The sequence below is a fragment of the Silene latifolia genome, chromosome Y (assembly GCF_048544455.1).
Source record: "Silene latifolia isolate original U9 population chromosome Y, ASM4854445v1, whole genome shotgun sequence".
NCBI lineage: Eukaryota > Viridiplantae > Streptophyta > Magnoliopsida > Caryophyllales > Caryophyllaceae > Silene > Silene latifolia.
Window position 1 is genome coordinate 41,885,396 of NC_133538.1, and position 18,026 is coordinate 41,903,421.

Below are 18,026 nucleotides of genomic sequence, written 5' to 3' on the forward strand. Positions count from 1 at the left end.
CATCTACTCGGTCGAGTTTTCCGAAAACAAGGAAGAAGTCGTAACTTTTCATTGTTCCTGCAAAATCAAATAATATCGTTCGGAGTTCCGTGCATCCGGCTCGTCACTGTTAAAGCTGATTTCTATCACATAGACACATAACAACATCACATCCATCATCAGAATGATCATCACTCCCACTTTCATTCCTCACTTTGCCATGAAATTATTATATTCTATCCTTATAGCATACTCCACAATTTAATTACAGTACCTGCAAGGTTTAACTCTCATGTCACATCATCTCTAATTCCGTTAGATCACCAGATATACACTATAATCACATTTGCAACGTAGCAATCCAACACACAACACATTCATCGTGAAACAAATAAGTTAACTTGTCACCGATCTCCCATTGCGACAATTCCATCGCTCATTTCAACTTTTCCACACATACATCAAACACGTATCACCCTATTAATAGATACACACATCAATCATTACCAAGTAATCAACGACTCTCACTAGCTACCTTTTTCCCGTGTCTGGCTTAAGTCCGATGGGGCCATGATTTTGAAATGAGGGCGCGTACTCACCCAAAATCTAGCATCGGCTGGGGCTCCCAACGTACATACACCAGGTTCATTTTAATCGACACCCTATATTCATTAGGTTCATTGGTTTAGGTTCCAAAAACCTGGCTCTGATACCACTTTGTAACACCCCCGCACACCAGGATGCCTTACCAAGAACCATTCTAGTGTAAGACGGTGTTACCATCTCGGTTTCCCGAGGAAGTAGATCAAATTAGACAACTAAAGAACAATCATATATTATTAACATGTCTTATAAAATACAACTTACTACAACGTCTTTATAATAAAGGTACAACCATGACACTAATGACACTGCCTCTCTAGAACGGTAGCGTGATGACTCGATCCCTCCAATCCTAGCTACAATCAACAAAACCTGCTAAGCCAACTGCTCACCATCCCCGAATGGATCACCGCAGGTTTCACAAAACAACAACAACGGGTCGATCGACTAATCAAAAGTAAGACAGATAACAATATAAACAAATGATCATCCTCTATCTCGGTCTCACAACCACGTACGAATCGACTACGCCCGAAGGGTGTAGCCTGCCCGCGACATTACCCATCGCAACAGGTAATCCTCGCCGCCAGTGGGTGACCGCAGCCCATCCCACCTAGTCCAGCTCATCCACGAGCGACTAATAATCCCTGTCCCTTAATGTGCACATCCCCTCCCGTGGCGGGTTCCACGAAGGGCGAACTAGGGTGTGAAGTCACTCCCGCAAGTGACTCCACTACCATCACAACACACACAACCTTACCGCTGTCACAACACCACAACAACACCACCATCACCACTACACCCATACTCCGATGATCAGCAGATGACAATCATACACAATACAATTACAATCTTAAATCAATTAACAGTAAACTGAGTAGGGAAACCCTACCTCATCGCAAAGCATGCAAGACTCCCATTTACAGCCACGCACGACTCCAACAAGCGTCCTACATTACACATCGACGGTGACATAGACGACCACCACTACCGTCATCCTTTCTCGGCAAATCTCGTCATTCCCATGGTAGGGTTTAGGCTAATTTCATTAGAGTGTGAAGATATGGGGTGATAGGGGAGAGAGGTAGACTAGGGTTAGAGAAAGAGGAACTGTCGAAGAAATGAGAAATGAAATGAATCTCGCGAACTTGCGTTTATATTAACGTGTCGACAGCAGCCATACTCGGTCGAGTACAAGAGTACTCGGCCGAGTAGGCTCTACTCGGTCGAGTATCGGGGATACTCGGCCGAGTAGCCTCAGCTAGGTCGAGTAAGCAATCCTGTAAACCTCATGATACAAGTCTGATCCCTCACCCATTCATCCCTAAGGTCTGTTTGGTCAACATTACCGGTCAACAATGTTCTTAAATATCCTGGGTGTTACACAACCCCATACTGCAGCCCAACCGCCTGTTACCATCCACACACACGGTCCTCAAAACAGAGGACGAAATCAATAAAAGGGACAATAAACAGGGGCGGAAGGTCTAGCAGATAAGTGATTTCAGAAAAACAACCCAAAGACAAATTTGAGACGGAGTGAGTACGACTTAAACAAGGATGACGCCATTAGATTTCTACCATAAATGATCCCAGAAAACCAGCAAGGAAAGCATACGGTTACTCGAAATGACAACAAGCGATACTCGAGTTTCGGAGGTGACAAAACCGGGACAATTAAGCCATAGGAACGACTAATCACTAATTAAAATGACCACAAGCTTAACACAATTAATTCCATACATGAGAAAACACATAAAGATTAAAACTTTAAGACGAATGAGTATAAAACCAAGTTGAAGGGGATGGAATATCGACTCATTGTCGAGTAACCTATCACCGTTACCTTAACTCTTCGAATTCCCGAGTAAAAACGTCCATAACGCAACCCTATCTTCAGTCTTCAACTAAAAAGGAGGAAAAACGAGTAACATGGGTCACAAAACCGAGTTTGTAATAAGATGCCCATTTCGAAAATTTAACAAAATCAAAGCTTTCTTACCTTAAAAGAATGAGGACGGGGAGAGGAAGCTAATGGTGTAAAAATCATCGAGTTTGGTCGAGAAATGAAGGCGGGATCGGAGTTTGAATGGGACGGAAATGGGTGTAGCTGTGTTTCGTTGTTGCTGCTGCGTATTGTTGTTGTTTTTCAGAAAAGAAGAAGAAGAAGAAATGAGGAAGGACGCAGGGTGTGGGGTTGGAGATGCGTAAAGTAACACCAACCACCATAATATAGTAATAATAATAATAATACTAATAATATATAAACATATATAAAAGAGATATTTTAGGGGTAGAGTGTAAGAGGGTAGGTGAGCGTGTTGTCGAGTTCTGGTTGGTCCTGGTTAAAACAGGTACAAAGTGAAATGTGACGGTCTAATGTTAGACGGAAATTAAGACGAAGATTATTATTATTACCGTCACTATTATTATCCGACCAAAAATAAGTATACATATATTATTATATAAATCATGCCTTAAAGATATAATTTATTCGTACGTATTTTTATATAAACGAGTTTTTGTATAATACGTTTATAAAAATCGTGTTTGACATAAAATTAATTAAATTGAATAATTCAAAAATATATAATAAAGTGGTTAAACGGTTTTAATAAATTTTAAATGTCAAAATGGGAAATTCGCGGGTGTTACATGCTTAATGATGTTAGATATATCTTTATATCCAAGATGAAAAACATAACAAAATAGGTAGTAAGCCAAGAGTTTAAGAATATACATATAAACTACCCTTTTATACTGCCCATGATATTTGTACAACACAAGATTAAGAGTTGAGAAGTTTTTACCATCCTTACTTGAAGTGTGAATAAACTTGAAACACCTTACCAATTCATGTTTCACACCTCCACTTTGTAGGCTCTATGTGAGAGGCAAAAAAATATTGTCCCATATGCACCTTGAGCAACGAAAGTTATTATGGTCAAAGCATGTTGCTCCCTCTCACTTTAGCCTGCAAAACGAACTATACTTTGGACTTGGGCACCCAAATTAATTTGGGTCCCTTTTGGTTAGTCACTTGTGCTAACAAGTCCTTTCGAATCCACATTTTCTTGACAATCTTAAAATTTTGTTCTAAGTGTCCTAACCGCTTCTTACAAGCATTAAATACGTGTCCCGTTTTACCACAAAATCTGCACATGATGTACTCAGGTAGACCCACATACTTACGCTTGCGAAAGTCTCTTTCATTGGGTTCAGGTCTATTAAACCCAGCAGTACTAGAGTCGTCCTATTTTGAACAGTCCGGTGGTGTGTTTACTTTCTGTTCTGGGACCCAAACAGTATGGTGTGGTGAACTATTTTGTTTGAAGTCAGAACGGGAGTCATAACCTAATCCAAGTTTATTAGTGTTCTTAGATTGATTAACCAGAAAGTTTAGCACAGGACCACTACCTTCCCATTTAGCAACCACATTTCAGGCATTACTCAAATCGGTCTCGAAATTCCTAACTTTTACAAGTAATTTCTTATTCTTATCAAGGAGAGCGTCATAATCAACATTGAGTCTATCAAATTTGGAACGAATTTCAGAATAAGTGGTTGAACTAGTAACATGTACTCTTTTAATCTCGTCAAGTTCCTTAGTTAAATCATGAATCTTATTAACAAGAGACTCGTTATTGGCAGTAAGTTCATAATGAACAGTCTGGTCGACTGTTCGTTTACTTATGTCCTTCAGATCACGTTTTAACTGAAAGTTCTCCTCCGCTATACTTTCTATTTCAGATTGCATTGCATCAAGATGCCTTTTTTTGTTCATAACTAGTGTCCAGGTCTCATCAAGTAATCTCACAATTTTGTTCTTAGATAACGACTAATTTGAACTTTAAGATTTGAGAGACTTACCTCGTCATCGGATTCGCTATCTGATACTTCCGAATTAGCCATGAGGCACTTGATGGAGTCAACATACTTCTTACGTTGTGTCCTTGGTTTGTAAGTAGATCTGAGACAGAGGTTTTCTTCGGATTCTTTGATGGGTTCATTGTCTTCTGAATCAGACTCACCCCAAAATGCAGCAATCATTGCACGTTTGAACTCTTGCTTAGATTTTTCACGTCTATCTTTAGAACTCTCCTCTTTCCATTTGGGACAATTTCGAACTTGATGATCTTGATCACCACATCCAAAACAGCCAATTTCAGACTTTGGTCGTGGTGAAGAAGACGAAGAAACAGATTTTTTCGGCTTATAACTTTCGAACTTTCCTTAATTTTGCTTTCTAATTATTTTAGCAATTCGTTTAGATAACGAGGCAACTTCCTCCTCAAGATCACTTTCATTATCACTTGAGATGGCATTCAATGCTAGTCCCTTAGCTTTGGGTTTCTCATCGGCATCATTATCAAGAGTTATTTCGTGTGCCATAAGAGATCCCATTAAAGTTTCATAGGTGAGAGTGGTTAAATCCCTACACTCTTCAATGGTCGTGACCTTTTGTCGCCATTTCTTGGTAAGACTTCTTAAAATTTTACGGACAATGTCCTCAGTTTTAAATTGTCGACCAAGATTTGAAAGTTCGTTAGTTATATTTGAAAAGCGTGAAGACGTACTCTTTATTGGTTCATCCTCGTGCATTCTAAAGGATTCGTATTGTTGCATTAAGAGATCAATACGTTGTTTCTTTACTTGCACGGTCCCCTCATAGGTTAGTGCTAAACTATCCCATATTTGTTTGGCCGTTTTACATCCTGCACTACGACTAGTTTCTGATTCGCCAATTCCGGATTGCAGGAGTGATATGGCCCTAGAGTTCTTCTCCGCCTTTTTGTAATCATTGGATGTGTAGTCCTTGGGTGCTTTTACACTAGACACACCATTAGCATTGGTGGTAGTGATAACTAGAGGACCGTTTTAGATGATTACCCAACATTCGTAATCTGTTCCTTGTATAAAATGCATTATACGATTTTTCCACCAGCCATAGTCCGTGCCATCAAAGACAGGACATTTGACAGATTTGGAATTCATTGAGAAAAGAAAAAATAAACTGATAAACTCAAAAGGATCAAACTCTTTGCGGTAAGGCAATCAAGAGCACGAGGCTCTGATACCAATTGTTGAGTTTATCGATCAGGTACTTAAGAGGGGGGGTGAATTAAGTACCCTTTTAAAAATTTAAACTTTAAAGCGAAAGGATAGTTCTCGTTCGATACTGAAACAGTACACAGGCAAATTGAACAGTCTCAATGACTGTTCAAACAATACGAATTGTGTTGCACTGTTCTGTTCGTATGCGTGAAACAAGATCTATAAGAAAGAACGATAAATAAAACAAATAAAGAGAAAAGGCACGAGACACAAGATTTTTAACGTGGTTCGACCTACTCTCTAAAGGTCTACGTCCACCCTCTCTCTTATTAATATTTTCTTTATAACCAAACCCGATTACAAAGAAAACCCCCACGATCAACCGCGATCGTGCGACTCGAGTACAACCTCGTACCCCAATAAACACTCTCAAACAAAAGTGAAAATTACAACACAAATTATCTCCTTATATGGTTCAATGAATTAGAACAATAGAGAACAAATTATCTCCTTACACGGATTAAACTAATTTTGTAAAAGACAAGTTTGAAAACGTGAAAAAGCAATTTGCAAAAGATAAACTTGAAGTCCACGGTTTTTGCAGAAATTGAATTACAACTCTCAAAATTCAAAGTATAGTTTTCTCTTATTTTTATACGCAGCAACTATCAAACCTATCCCTTATATAATTGTCGAGAGTTGACTCAATCAAATCTCATTAGTTAGGTAACCAGAATATTCCAAAATCAAATCTTTATCTTTTACTTTGTACGTAATATTTAGTTAGCTACTAAACACAAATTTCTCACTAAAAGATACTCCCTCCTATTCACTAAAGATGTTCCACAATTTCGAAAATGGCAAATTCACTAAGTTCTTCCACTTTCCTTATTATGTGTGGTTTATATGACTTGTGACCCCACATTCTCTCTCTTATTTTCATTTTCCTTAATTTTCCACCACAAATCTCCTTCTTCTTAAAAACTTCCCAAAAGATAATGTGGAACATCATAGTGAATCGGAGGGAGTATATTTTTAGCACAAAAAGAGGAAACTTCAAACAAGATATTTATTGTCAAAACAAACATTTTATCTTGAAATTATTTTGTCCAAAATAGTAAGCCGTGATTTATTGGACCGAACAAAAGAGTAAACACACATTTTATACTATTACAAATTACTAGACACAGACCAAGACTTGATCCAAAGCTTCATCCGTCTTCTCTTCCGAGCAAATGCGATATACTTATGGGCCTGTCATACACACGTTTAGCACACACAATTAATTAAGCAGGGATATAAGAATGAAGGACTTGTCATCATCACCAGTTTACTACCAAGGTAGAGCTCCTAATGGTCATCGGACCGACTGGGTCATGCATGAGTATCGCCTTGATCAAGCAGAGAATGTGAACTTAATTCTCGTTTTGAGATACTCATCGTTCACCCTAACCAATTTACTCCGTATTTCATTTGTTTCTAACATATTGATTTACCAATATATATAATCCTTTGTAATCCATGTGTAGGAGGCCTATGCGCTGTGTCGAGTAATTAAAAAAAGTCCGACACCCATTCCAAAAATAACATTGCCATCTTCAGAAGAAAATTCATTCACAGACATTAACATAACCCAAATGACAAGTGACCATGATCAATCATCAAGCATCGAGATATACTCGGAAGGAAGATGTGATGAAGTCGACGACAGCTTTGATTTCTCGGTCCCTATTGAAATACGTTCAACAATGTATACTTCATCATCACTACTTTGTGAGGGTGTTGTAGATGGACAATGGATGCAATACTTGAATGAAGAAGAACTCTGCTAATTACTTGTAATTTCATATACTTTGTAATTTATTGTGGGTGGCGGAGCCAGGATTTGAACTTAGGGGGCGAAAAATTTTAAGGGGGGCGAACGACTAATTTCATAAGGCATCCTCGAAAAAATTTCGAAAAATTTAACTAAAAACTTCGAAAATTTCTATATTGTTGGCATACATCTTCTAATCCCCTATATCTTCATTTTTCATGCACATTGTTCAAACTGGATAAGCTACGCTATGTATGAAATTATTTATTTTAATTGTCATGTTTTGTAAAGATTTTGAATATCATGGCTATAACATTTTATCCTATTTGGAGACGATATTAAACTTAAGCAAGATTGGACCACAATCATAATAATCCATGGTGGAGCTGACGGATAACCATGCTGTTGCAGAACTAAATACTAGTAATAGTAATAATCCCCAGTTCAACCATATGCCCGAAAGAGTTGATATAGCTTAACCATAGGCCTCAAGTTGGTGAGTAATTTACAATTTACGGTCAAATATTTTTGGGTGAATCGTTCCATTTTCTTCTAGCGGACCAGATTCTATCCTGGAACAGCATATATAAATAAAAGTTACTCGAGGAAATAGACATCCTCATTTCTTTTAGGAAGTGAAGACGATCATAATAAAAAAAACGCAAGAGAAAGTAGAAATTATATGCAAGCCACTTCATTTCCCAGTGTAATGTTGCAGATCAAAAGAACAAAAACAGACAGTTAATTGTATACTACTGAAATTTCAGATAGCTGTTAGCCTGTTACTGTTACTATGTCAACTTTCCTGAACAATGTGACAAATATGCAGGAAGCAGGCTTACAAGTTACATATAGATGAGTGTTCAGTTGAATAATGTGAGCAATCAATTTTCGGACGGGTCAAAAACTGCGCCATATTAGCCTCAGACCATAACGATCGGGTCATATAATGTAGTCGGACCACCCTGAAATAAAAGAAGTGTGATCCATAGATTCTCCAGGAACATCCTCGTTCTCGGACGGTTTCTCCTTTCCTCCAACTAACCTAGCTGGGTTCCCCACGGCCGTTGTCCTTGGAGGGACGTCGATCAAGACTACTGACCCCGCCCCAATCTTCGCCCCATCACCTATCTTCACATTTCCCAAGATAGTCGCCCCGGCTCCAATTAGAACACCGTCACCAACCTTTGGATGACGATTCCCACCGGCCTTTCCTGTTCCCCCTAAAGTCACGTGGTGCAAAATTGAACAATTGTTGCCAATGACAGCTGTCTCTCCAACTACTACCCCCGTGGCATGGTCGAAGAGGATCCCTTTCCCAATGGTGGCAGCTGGGTGAATGTCTACAGAGAATACCTCTGATATTCTAGCATGGAGAGCAAGTGCCAGGGGCAACCTCTTTTGGGCCCAGAGTTTGTGGGTCACTCGATGGGCCTGACAGGCCAGAAATCCCTTGTAGTTGAGGAGACAGTGAGAGAAGGACACACAGGCAGGGTCCCGGACTCTCGCAGCTCTCAAATCGGCTACGACTGCAGCCCGAAGAGAGACATCTGAGGAAAGGGTGTTGAGGAAAAGGTCATAGAGAAGTGTGGAAAGCAGAGTGGAGGAGCAAAGCTTGTTGCCTAAGTGGAAGGAGAGAGAACGTGCCAGGGAGGAATGAGAAAGTATTGTTGAGTACAGGTAGGATGCTAGTGCTGGCTCTGACTCAGCATCCCGATGGGCTTCGGTCTTTATTTGGCCCCACACCCATGCCTCATCATCGTCGTGAGATTCTGTCGCACACTGTGGTGGCACGATGAGCTCTCCTGCTGGCATTATAGGAGGATAAATGGGAAATCCCCACTTGTGGCTGCAACATGTATAAAAGCCATCAGAAATCAGAATAGATGAATCATTAGGGAAAAATAAAAATAGAAGAACCACGATAACATATAAAAGTAATACTACATGTCTACATCCAACGCTAAATTTATTATCCCATTTGATTTTTGTTACCAATTAATGTCAACTCCGACCATTATTTTCTCCAAATATAAGTAGAGAAATGGGATGCAGAGAGTAATCTATAAGTGCTTTGCAAATAACAGAGTGCAATTTCAGCATCAAAAGTTAACAACGACAAAGCTAAAACAGATTGGCTGAACTGCTGAAGGAATGTCAACCGTCTAAATGGTTCTGCGGCCAAAATTGTATTGGACAACTAGACAAGGGTAGTCACAAACTCACAATTCACATTTATACAATTGCAAGTAGCCATATAACAAGTCAGGATAAAAACTTTCAATACCAAAGAAAAACAAGCATATGCACAAGTTGTGTTCTTAGATACTGTTAGTTTTCCACAACCGCCATGAAACTTTGAACCTATTCTCGCTTATGAATATGAAAAGATCATAGGATGTTAACTCTTCTTAACGATCTTGTACAGACTACAGACTAAAGGCTTTGTTCAATATGTACCTTTCACAAAACAGATGAAACTAAAAGTAATTGTTAGAACATCGAAGATTTAGGCAGAATACTTAATGCGTTAGCTACAAGTCTACAACACTGCACGGGCGAGAGTTGGTAGGCTTGGTACCAGGTCGGGAAAACAGTTCAGCCATAGGATTTTATGTTTAATAGTGTGAGTGGATCATCCAAATACATCCTTTTGTGTTTTCGATTGATCTGACCCCTCGGGGAAGTTTAAGGCACTAGAGTAGTTTATTTATTTTAATTGTGATCATGTCCCGCAAAAAAAAAAAAAAAAAAAAAAAAAAGGAAACTAGCTCCTAGTGATCAGTTGAACCTTAATATGATCAACATTGCGCAGTACGGAGTACAAAGACTAGACCCATAGCACACCTCCTTTCCATTTAGAGGAAACATGAAGAGACTTGAACTCGTGTACGAAGCAGAGCAAATGATCCAAGCGACAGAGAGACTAGAGCAAACACATGCTTTGGAAACTGGCTCTTATTAAGAGGTGAGGTTGTACTTGCAATCACAACATATCAGATAGCAATGCCTTTTCTTACAAGTATTTGAGTTTACGATACCAAGTCCATTAAAGAGAGTATTACAGCTTGTTCGGATTTCTATGGAAAGAACACAAAAGAGAATAGATTGTCTAATAGATTGGCACACGAAGTGGCTCACGCTATTCCGTGGTCCATAGGTAGGCGTTTTTGGACAGATGATTTACTTCTGTTTTTTGTTAACATTGCGGTCCTGGATTTAAGTAATATATGATAACCCGTAAGGGTTTCTTTCAACAAAAAAAAAAAAAATGCAAAAGGTTGAAAGTACTGTTTTCGTCATATATATACTACTAAGAACTGAAAGGATTCCTTTGTTTTGCTGGTTAACTATAGAGCAATTTGAAGGAAACAAAACTAAAGATTGTACTCATTATGGAAGGAATCAAGGAAATTAAACTGTGGATTTTACTTGAGTCTCATTTCTCATCGATATCTTTTCATACTAAAATAATTAGAACGAGAGAATACTATCATTCAAGAATTAACCGCACAATAAGGACACAACGTTCTTAGTAGGAAACATTTAATCGACACCTAATATAATGACATCACTAAATGAAGTGCATAAACATCTGTTATTATGTTTACCAAGACGTTCCATTCAGATGTAGAATAGGAAAAGGACACCCTTGAAGGCAATCAAAGCTGTTCGAGAATAAAATCGATCTTGGGATTCCAACAAACAGCTTTAAGCTTAAGCTTTTGGTTGACATGGTATTAGAGCCATGTAACTAAAAGGTCACGGGTTAAATCTCACCGCCCCCCATATCTAAACTGGAATATTAAGCACCATGTACGGGGGAGGCTTACAGTTGCATCCACACTTCAAGCCCAACGGGCATTCGTGTGAGGGGGCGTGTTAGCGAATAAAATCGATTTTGGAAATCCAACCATCAGCTAAGCTTTAGCTTTTGGTTGAGATTGTTTCTTCTCAGAAACAAGCTCAAAAACCAAATTCTTTTGGTTGAGATCGTTTCTTCTCAGAAACCAAGCTCAAAAATCAAACTAATTTGTTTTCATTCAAGTCCAACACTTTCATAGTCAATTGCTAGCCTCAGAAATATCTATAGTTCATTATCACTAATTATACATCTACAAACATTATAAATAGTGACATTTCGGAATTGAAGCTCATAGATTAGGGAATTAGGCAAAAACGCAAATACTTAAAGGATGTTACTATGTAGTACAACGACCATAACCTACGCCATGAAACTCAGTTGATAAGAACAATAACTATGATGTACCATACAACGGCCTTACACAAAACCCCACGCGGAAATTATGGGATTAATCTACAAACAAACGCGCTAAAGCCTAAAGCTTCAGAAAAATTAATTCAAACATGTGATTACTGCAACTATATGCTCCCTCCGTCTCAATTATTTGTTTATCGAAATTTTAAAAAAAAATAAAAGTAAACAAATAATTGAGACCGAAAGCAATTTAAAGAAGTGAGAAGATAGCGGATTAATTATTGGAAGTTATAATTAAAAGAGTAATAAAAAAAGGAAAGAGAAGAAAACCTGAAGAAGTAACTAGTAAGTAACGGAGGGGAGGTAAATAGGTAATGCGAAGGAGATAATCGTAGATGGAATGAAGACAAGCAGCAGTAATTAATGCGAATGTTGGTACAAGAATTTGGAGATACTAGTTTTAAAACCCGTGCACTACACTGGTGATAACAGAAGGTATTATTAAAGATAGAAATTTACGTATTTTTTGGATTTAGTAAATAACTAACTTTTAGAAAATTTTACTTTTATCTATCCATAAACTTTTGATAAGTTTGCACGCGATGCCCTTGAACTTTCGATTTTTGCCCGAAATACCCAATTTTTTGTTCCGAAAAACTTAAAGAGGCTATAACCCGTGTTTACGAGCTCAGAAAGTGACGATTTTTTTTTCAAATTGATTATCTTTTCGAGAACTACGACTTGAAAAAAAAATTGTCGCGTTTGGAATTCGTGACAAAGAGAGATGGTCACTCAAAGTTTGTTCGGTAAATAAAACTTTGACGTACAAAAACTCCTAGCTACGGGATCCAAATACGACAATTTTTTTTTTTCAAATCGTAGTTCTCGGAAATATAATCGATTTGAAAAAAAAAATTTATCACTTTCTGAACTCGTAGACACGGTTATAGCCTCTTTAAGTTTTCCGGAACAAAAAATTGGGTATTTCGGGCAAAAATCGAAAGTTCAAGGGCACCGCGTGCATTTTCCCTAAGTTTTATGTTGCTCAATTTCATTCGAAGTATTCTACTTTTTAACTTAATGAGAGGTGAAATATGAAAAGTGGATAAAAAATTGTTGTAAATTTCATAACCTATTTATTACGCAATGTACATTTAATTTTACTCATTATTGTACGCTTTTTATCATATTACTCCTCTTGTTTGTTACACTTTTTATCATATTACTCTCTTGTTTGTTCTCCTCTCAATTCTCTATCTTCTCTCTTATTTCCTCTCCCACCCACAATTGCCTGGGCATCTGAAAGCAGCGTTCACCATTACTAACGGACCACAACTTCCGTCTCAACCCTTATCCCAGTAACCCCCTGCAACTAACCACATGCACCCTGTAATCCATATTCTACGTCCTCTAACTAATACCCTACCCCTTCTTGCCTTCATCACCCCCTATGTCCTATATCATACATAACCACCATCCCTCATGATATCTCAATCCATTTCGTCCTTTTAAACCAAACGTCTCCAAAATATTTGTGACCAGATTGAACTCCCTTAACAAAATATTTATTCCTCCGCCTCTTTGTGAGTCTTGTAAAAACAAATAAATTATGCACTATTATATTGTAAAATTATTAAAGGACATAATCAAATCAATATTTACATGAGAAATTGTTAATTACTTTCTTGTAGCATCATTAAATGACCTACTCATTCAATATGGCTATAATCTTCATGTTCAAACCTCGGTTTTTGCAACTAACTCTTGTTGGGGTTGGTGTCCTTAACAGTTAGTGCAAGGACTTATAAACCTCTAAAAGGATCAAAAGGCATACTTTGGTATTATTATCAGTTGATCCACGTTTATCAATAACGGTTGGCTTGCTAGATAAGTTTGACGTTATTGTCATACAGATGGCGGTGATCAACTGGTCCCTAAAAGTCACACCTATAGGATACGTTCGAGAGATGTGACGGTATGAAAATACAGTCATGTAGATGCCAAATCTGACTAACCAGTTAGTCCGAGTTATTTGACTAGTAATTAGTCAAATATGTGATGTTGAGATATTATATTTAATACGGATTAAATATCATGGGCTAAGGCGAATTAACTAGTTAATTCGTAAAATTAAATATAAGCGTTTTATATTTAATTAAATGTATATTGAATATAATTATACAATACTTTTTTGTCGGACACGTATTAATAATTCACTAACCCGTATTATTAGCGATGCCTTAATTTCCGATAACCGATAACGATTTATAATAAACCGCGTCATATACATTTAGCAATTTATGAGCCGGACCACGAGGTAAAATTAAGAGGAAGTGGAAGCCCACTTCCCCATGCAAACCCACGGCTGGCCGAGGTTAACAAAAGGAGAGACTCCTCTCCTTTTGACCTAGACAATTTCATTTTACGTAAAACTAGGGTTTTGGAGACATTTTCTCTCAAAACCTAGATCTCACATCTCGAGAAAAACTCACAACAAGTTCTCCCAATATTGCAAGGCAATCGGAGAACACCATCTAGCACAAGGGCATATCTCGGACAAGTCTTGGGTGCAACAATTAGGAGGGAATCTCGTTTGATTTCTGTTCTTTACGCCGCACTATAAAGGACCCGAGGTTAATTCTTGTTCCTTATCATTTCTCTATTGTATTTATGTTTTATGACGATAATCGCATGCTAAATTTACGTTATAGTCCTAAATTTAGAGGGTCTTATACGGATATTACCCCACAAGTGGTATCAGAGCGAGGCCACGTAAATTTTTCTATGTGTTTTTCATAAAACGATTTTGAAACGGTTGTGTTTTATCTCGAAAACCGTGCCATGTATACACGGCTGGATTTTTTTTTAACTGTGACATGATATTACACGGTTGTTTTGTGTGATTTTCGATTTGATCTTTTACATATTGTTGTTTTATACGGAGATTACAGCAACATGTCAAGTTTTGTCAATTGTTAAATTGTTTTTGATGCGTTTTTGATCAAAATTGCAATTGATTTTGTTTTGTCAAACTGTTTTCACGAGGGTTTTATGTTTTCCAGAAACTTTTTCCCTCGATCGAGCATGTTTTTAGTCGATCGAATGGTTTTTCTGACATGTTTTTACTCGATCGAGTCCCTGTTGTACTCGATCGACCCCTTTTCAAAACCCTACTGCTCGATCGAGTTGTCCTCGTACTCGATCGAGCAGATTTGTTGATAAAGGTACTCGATCGACCACCAGTTTAGTCGATCGAGCACTTTCTGTTTTGGCAACCCTCTCGATCGACTTGCGCTTCACCGATCGAGTCCTTTTGTTTCCTCGATCGAGCACTTATGTCCCTGGATCGAGGGTTTTCTTTTCTGGCAGCTTTGAAAATTTATTCTTTTGTTTTAAATTTTCGTTTGGCCTTAATATGTACATTATACGGATATTGTACACTCGCTATGATTGTGAAACGGTTCACCACGTACCATTAAGTTATTTTAAAGCGCTTTTAAAGTAACGGATTGTAATGGATTAAAATTAAATGATAGAAGCGGTTTTATCACATGAATTTTGATCATAAAAAGGTGATTGAGCCCATCCCACCAAACCCAGGCCCCACGGCTGAAATTAACGAAATCGACAAGTATAACGATTTCGCCATGGAAGCGGGTGCGGTAAAGAACGTACTTATTTTGCAATGGAATCCAATTTGCAGAAACGCTTCATAGCTCAAAGTGCAAACAAGATTTTCACCACGCTCACTAAGGAATTCTCGAAAGCACCGAGAATCGTGACTTATGAGCATACCACTCGCTTCTTTGATGCGAGACTCCAGAAGGGCCAACCGGTTAGCCCACACATTCTCAGCATGATTGAGAATGTCGAGAAGCTGGAGACCTTTGATTGTAAGATCAGCGAGAACATTGTGATTGACCGCATACTTCACTCACTCCACGATGGTTATTCGCAATTTAGAGCGAATTACTATATGAATGATTTGAAGAAAACTCCCCATGAATCGCACTCCTCCTCGTACGACCGAGAAGGACATGAAGTTCAGGGGGAGCATGAAACAGGATGTTCTCGTTGTGACAAACAAGGGAAAGGGTAAAGGCAAAGCTCAGGCAAACCTAGCAGTAGGTAAGGCGAAGTTCAAGAAGTCGGGTTCAGGTAAGAGTGGGCCTGGTGAGTCGAGCAACTCATCAGGCACGACAAAGAGCAAGAATGAAAACATGGAATGCCATCATTGCCACAAGACTGGGCATTGGAGACGCACATGTCCCGTTTATCATGAGGACTTAAAGGCAGTCGTGTTAAACTGTTGGGTATGTCTTCCTCTTCTTCTACTTTTATTCATATGATTGAGATTAACCACGCAAGTTACGGAACTTGGGTACTTGATACTGGTTGTGGTTCTCATCTGTGTAATCATGTGCAGGGGCTCCGAAATCTCGAACCCCTCGTAAAGGGTGAGGTGGACCTGCGTGTTGGGAATGGAGCAAGAGTAGCTGCCATCTCCAAGGGGACATATGTGATCCAGCTTCCTAGCGGATTTGAGTTGTCATTATATGACTGCTATTATGTACCTAGTCTTTCCAAAAACATTATTTCAGTTTCTGCGCTTGATAAACTTGGTTTTTCATTTGTAATAGAAAATAATGCTTGCATTTTCTCATTACACGATATGATTTACTGGCAAGCGCTCCATGAACGGAATTTATGTTTTAGATCAGACCACGGAAATATTACACGTAATGAATAAAAAGTTAAAGGTTGGTGACAAAGATCAAACGTATCTATGGCACTGCCGTATGGGACACATTAATGAGAAACGCGTAAAACAGCTCATCAAACATGGAGCTATCTCGGCTTTTGATTTTCAATCATATGGCACGTGTGAATCATGTCTCATCGGTAAGATGACTCGGATTTCCTTCAAAGGTGTTGGAATGCGCCCTGCTGACCTATTAGGGCTCATACACACAGATGTATGTGGTCCTATGTCAATCACCGCACGAGAAGGCTATAGGTATTTCATCACTTTCACGGACGATTTGAGTAGATATGGCTATGTCTACTTAATGAAGCACAAAAGTGAATCCTTTGAGAAATTCAAGGAATACCAAAATAGGGTACAGAACCTATTGGGTAGAAAGATAAAAACACTACGTTCGGATCGTGGTGGCGAGTATCTTTCTCACGAGTTTGATCAACACCTAAAGGACTCGGGATTGCCCTACGCTTAACTCCACCGGAACACCTCGGTTGAATGGTGTGTCCGAACGGAGAAATCGAACACTACTTGATATGGTTCGATCCATGATGAGTCACACGGTTTTACCTCGATTCATTATGGGGTTATGCTCTTTTGTCACGCTCTAATACTTAACCGAAGTCCGTCTAAAGCTCATGACAAGACTCCATATGAACTATGGAAGGGAACGGTCCCTAACTTGTCCTTTATACGGGTTTGGGGCTGCGAAGCTTATGTCAAGTGGAGACACGAGGATAAGCTCGGCCCGCGATCGGTCAAGACATACTTTATAGGTTATCCTAAAGGAACGCTTGGTCATTACTTTTATTCGCCAACCGAACAACGTGTTTTTGTTGCGGCTAGTGCGACATTCTTAGAGAAGGAATTTCTCGAGAATGCAAAGAGTGATAGAACCTTCGACCTGTCGAGGTTCCAACCAGATACCGAGCAACCATTGGAGGAACCTATTCCTTCAATCCCGCTGCGCGTTAACATTCCCGAGGAACCTAGGAGGTCGGGAAGAGTCTCTATTCCTCCGGACAGATACATTGGTATGGTCGAGGAACATGACATAGATGACGTTCTACTCTTAACGAGTAGTGAACCCGCAACCTATAAAGGTGCCATGACAAGTTCTCGACTCAAAGCTATGGCTTGAGGCCATGCAATCCGAGATGGACTCCATGTATGAGAACAACGTGTGGGATCTTGTTGACTTACCCGCTAAGGTTCGTCCCCTTCAATGCAAATGGCTTTACAAGATAAAGCATTCTGTGGAAGGTCAACAAGATATCTACAAAGCACGACTAGTTGCTAAAGGTTTCACCCAAGTGCCAGGTTTGCACTACGATGAGATTTTTGCACCCGTAGTTATGCTGCGTTCCATTCGGATTATCTTAGCGATTGCCGCTTTTCATGACTATGAAATTTGGCAAATGGACGTGAAAACCGCCTTCTTAAACGGCTTTTTGGAGGAAGAGTTGTACATGGTACAACCCGAAGGTTTCATCGATCCAAAACATCCTAAGAAAGTGTGCAAGCTTAAGCGTCCCATTTATGGACTTAAGCAAGCATCAAGGAGTTGGAATCATCGCTTCGACCAAGTGATAAAA

At 39.0% G+C, this 18,026-nt stretch overlaps 2 protein-coding genes across 2 annotated transcripts; one reads left to right on the top strand and one right to left on the bottom strand.

Annotated features, from left to right (window-relative positions):
* Positions 1 to 6,941: 6,941 nt before the first annotated feature.
* LOC141627921 (NAC domain-containing protein 54-like) lies at positions 6,942 to 7,469 on the top strand. Its single transcript, XM_074441118.1, has 2 exons — positions 6,942 to 7,046; positions 7,167 to 7,469. The coding sequence occupies exons 1-2, from the start codon at positions 6,942 to 6,944 to the stop codon at positions 7,467 to 7,469; spliced, it is 408 nt and encodes a 135-aa protein (XP_074297219.1).
* Positions 7,470 to 8,122: 653 nt separating this feature from the next.
* Positions 8,123 to 12,083, bottom strand: LOC141634203 (serine acetyltransferase 5-like). The gene is made up of 2 exons (XM_074446456.1): positions 12,003 to 12,083; positions 8,123 to 9,302 (listed from the first exon to the last, which is right to left on the bottom strand). The coding sequence occupies exon 2, from the start codon at positions 9,266 to 9,268 to the stop codon at positions 8,396 to 8,398; it is 873 nt and encodes a 290-aa protein (XP_074302557.1). The 5' UTR covers positions 9,269 to 9,302; positions 12,003 to 12,083; the 3' UTR covers positions 8,123 to 8,395.
* Between the last annotated feature and the right edge of the window lie 5,943 nt (positions 12,084 to 18,026).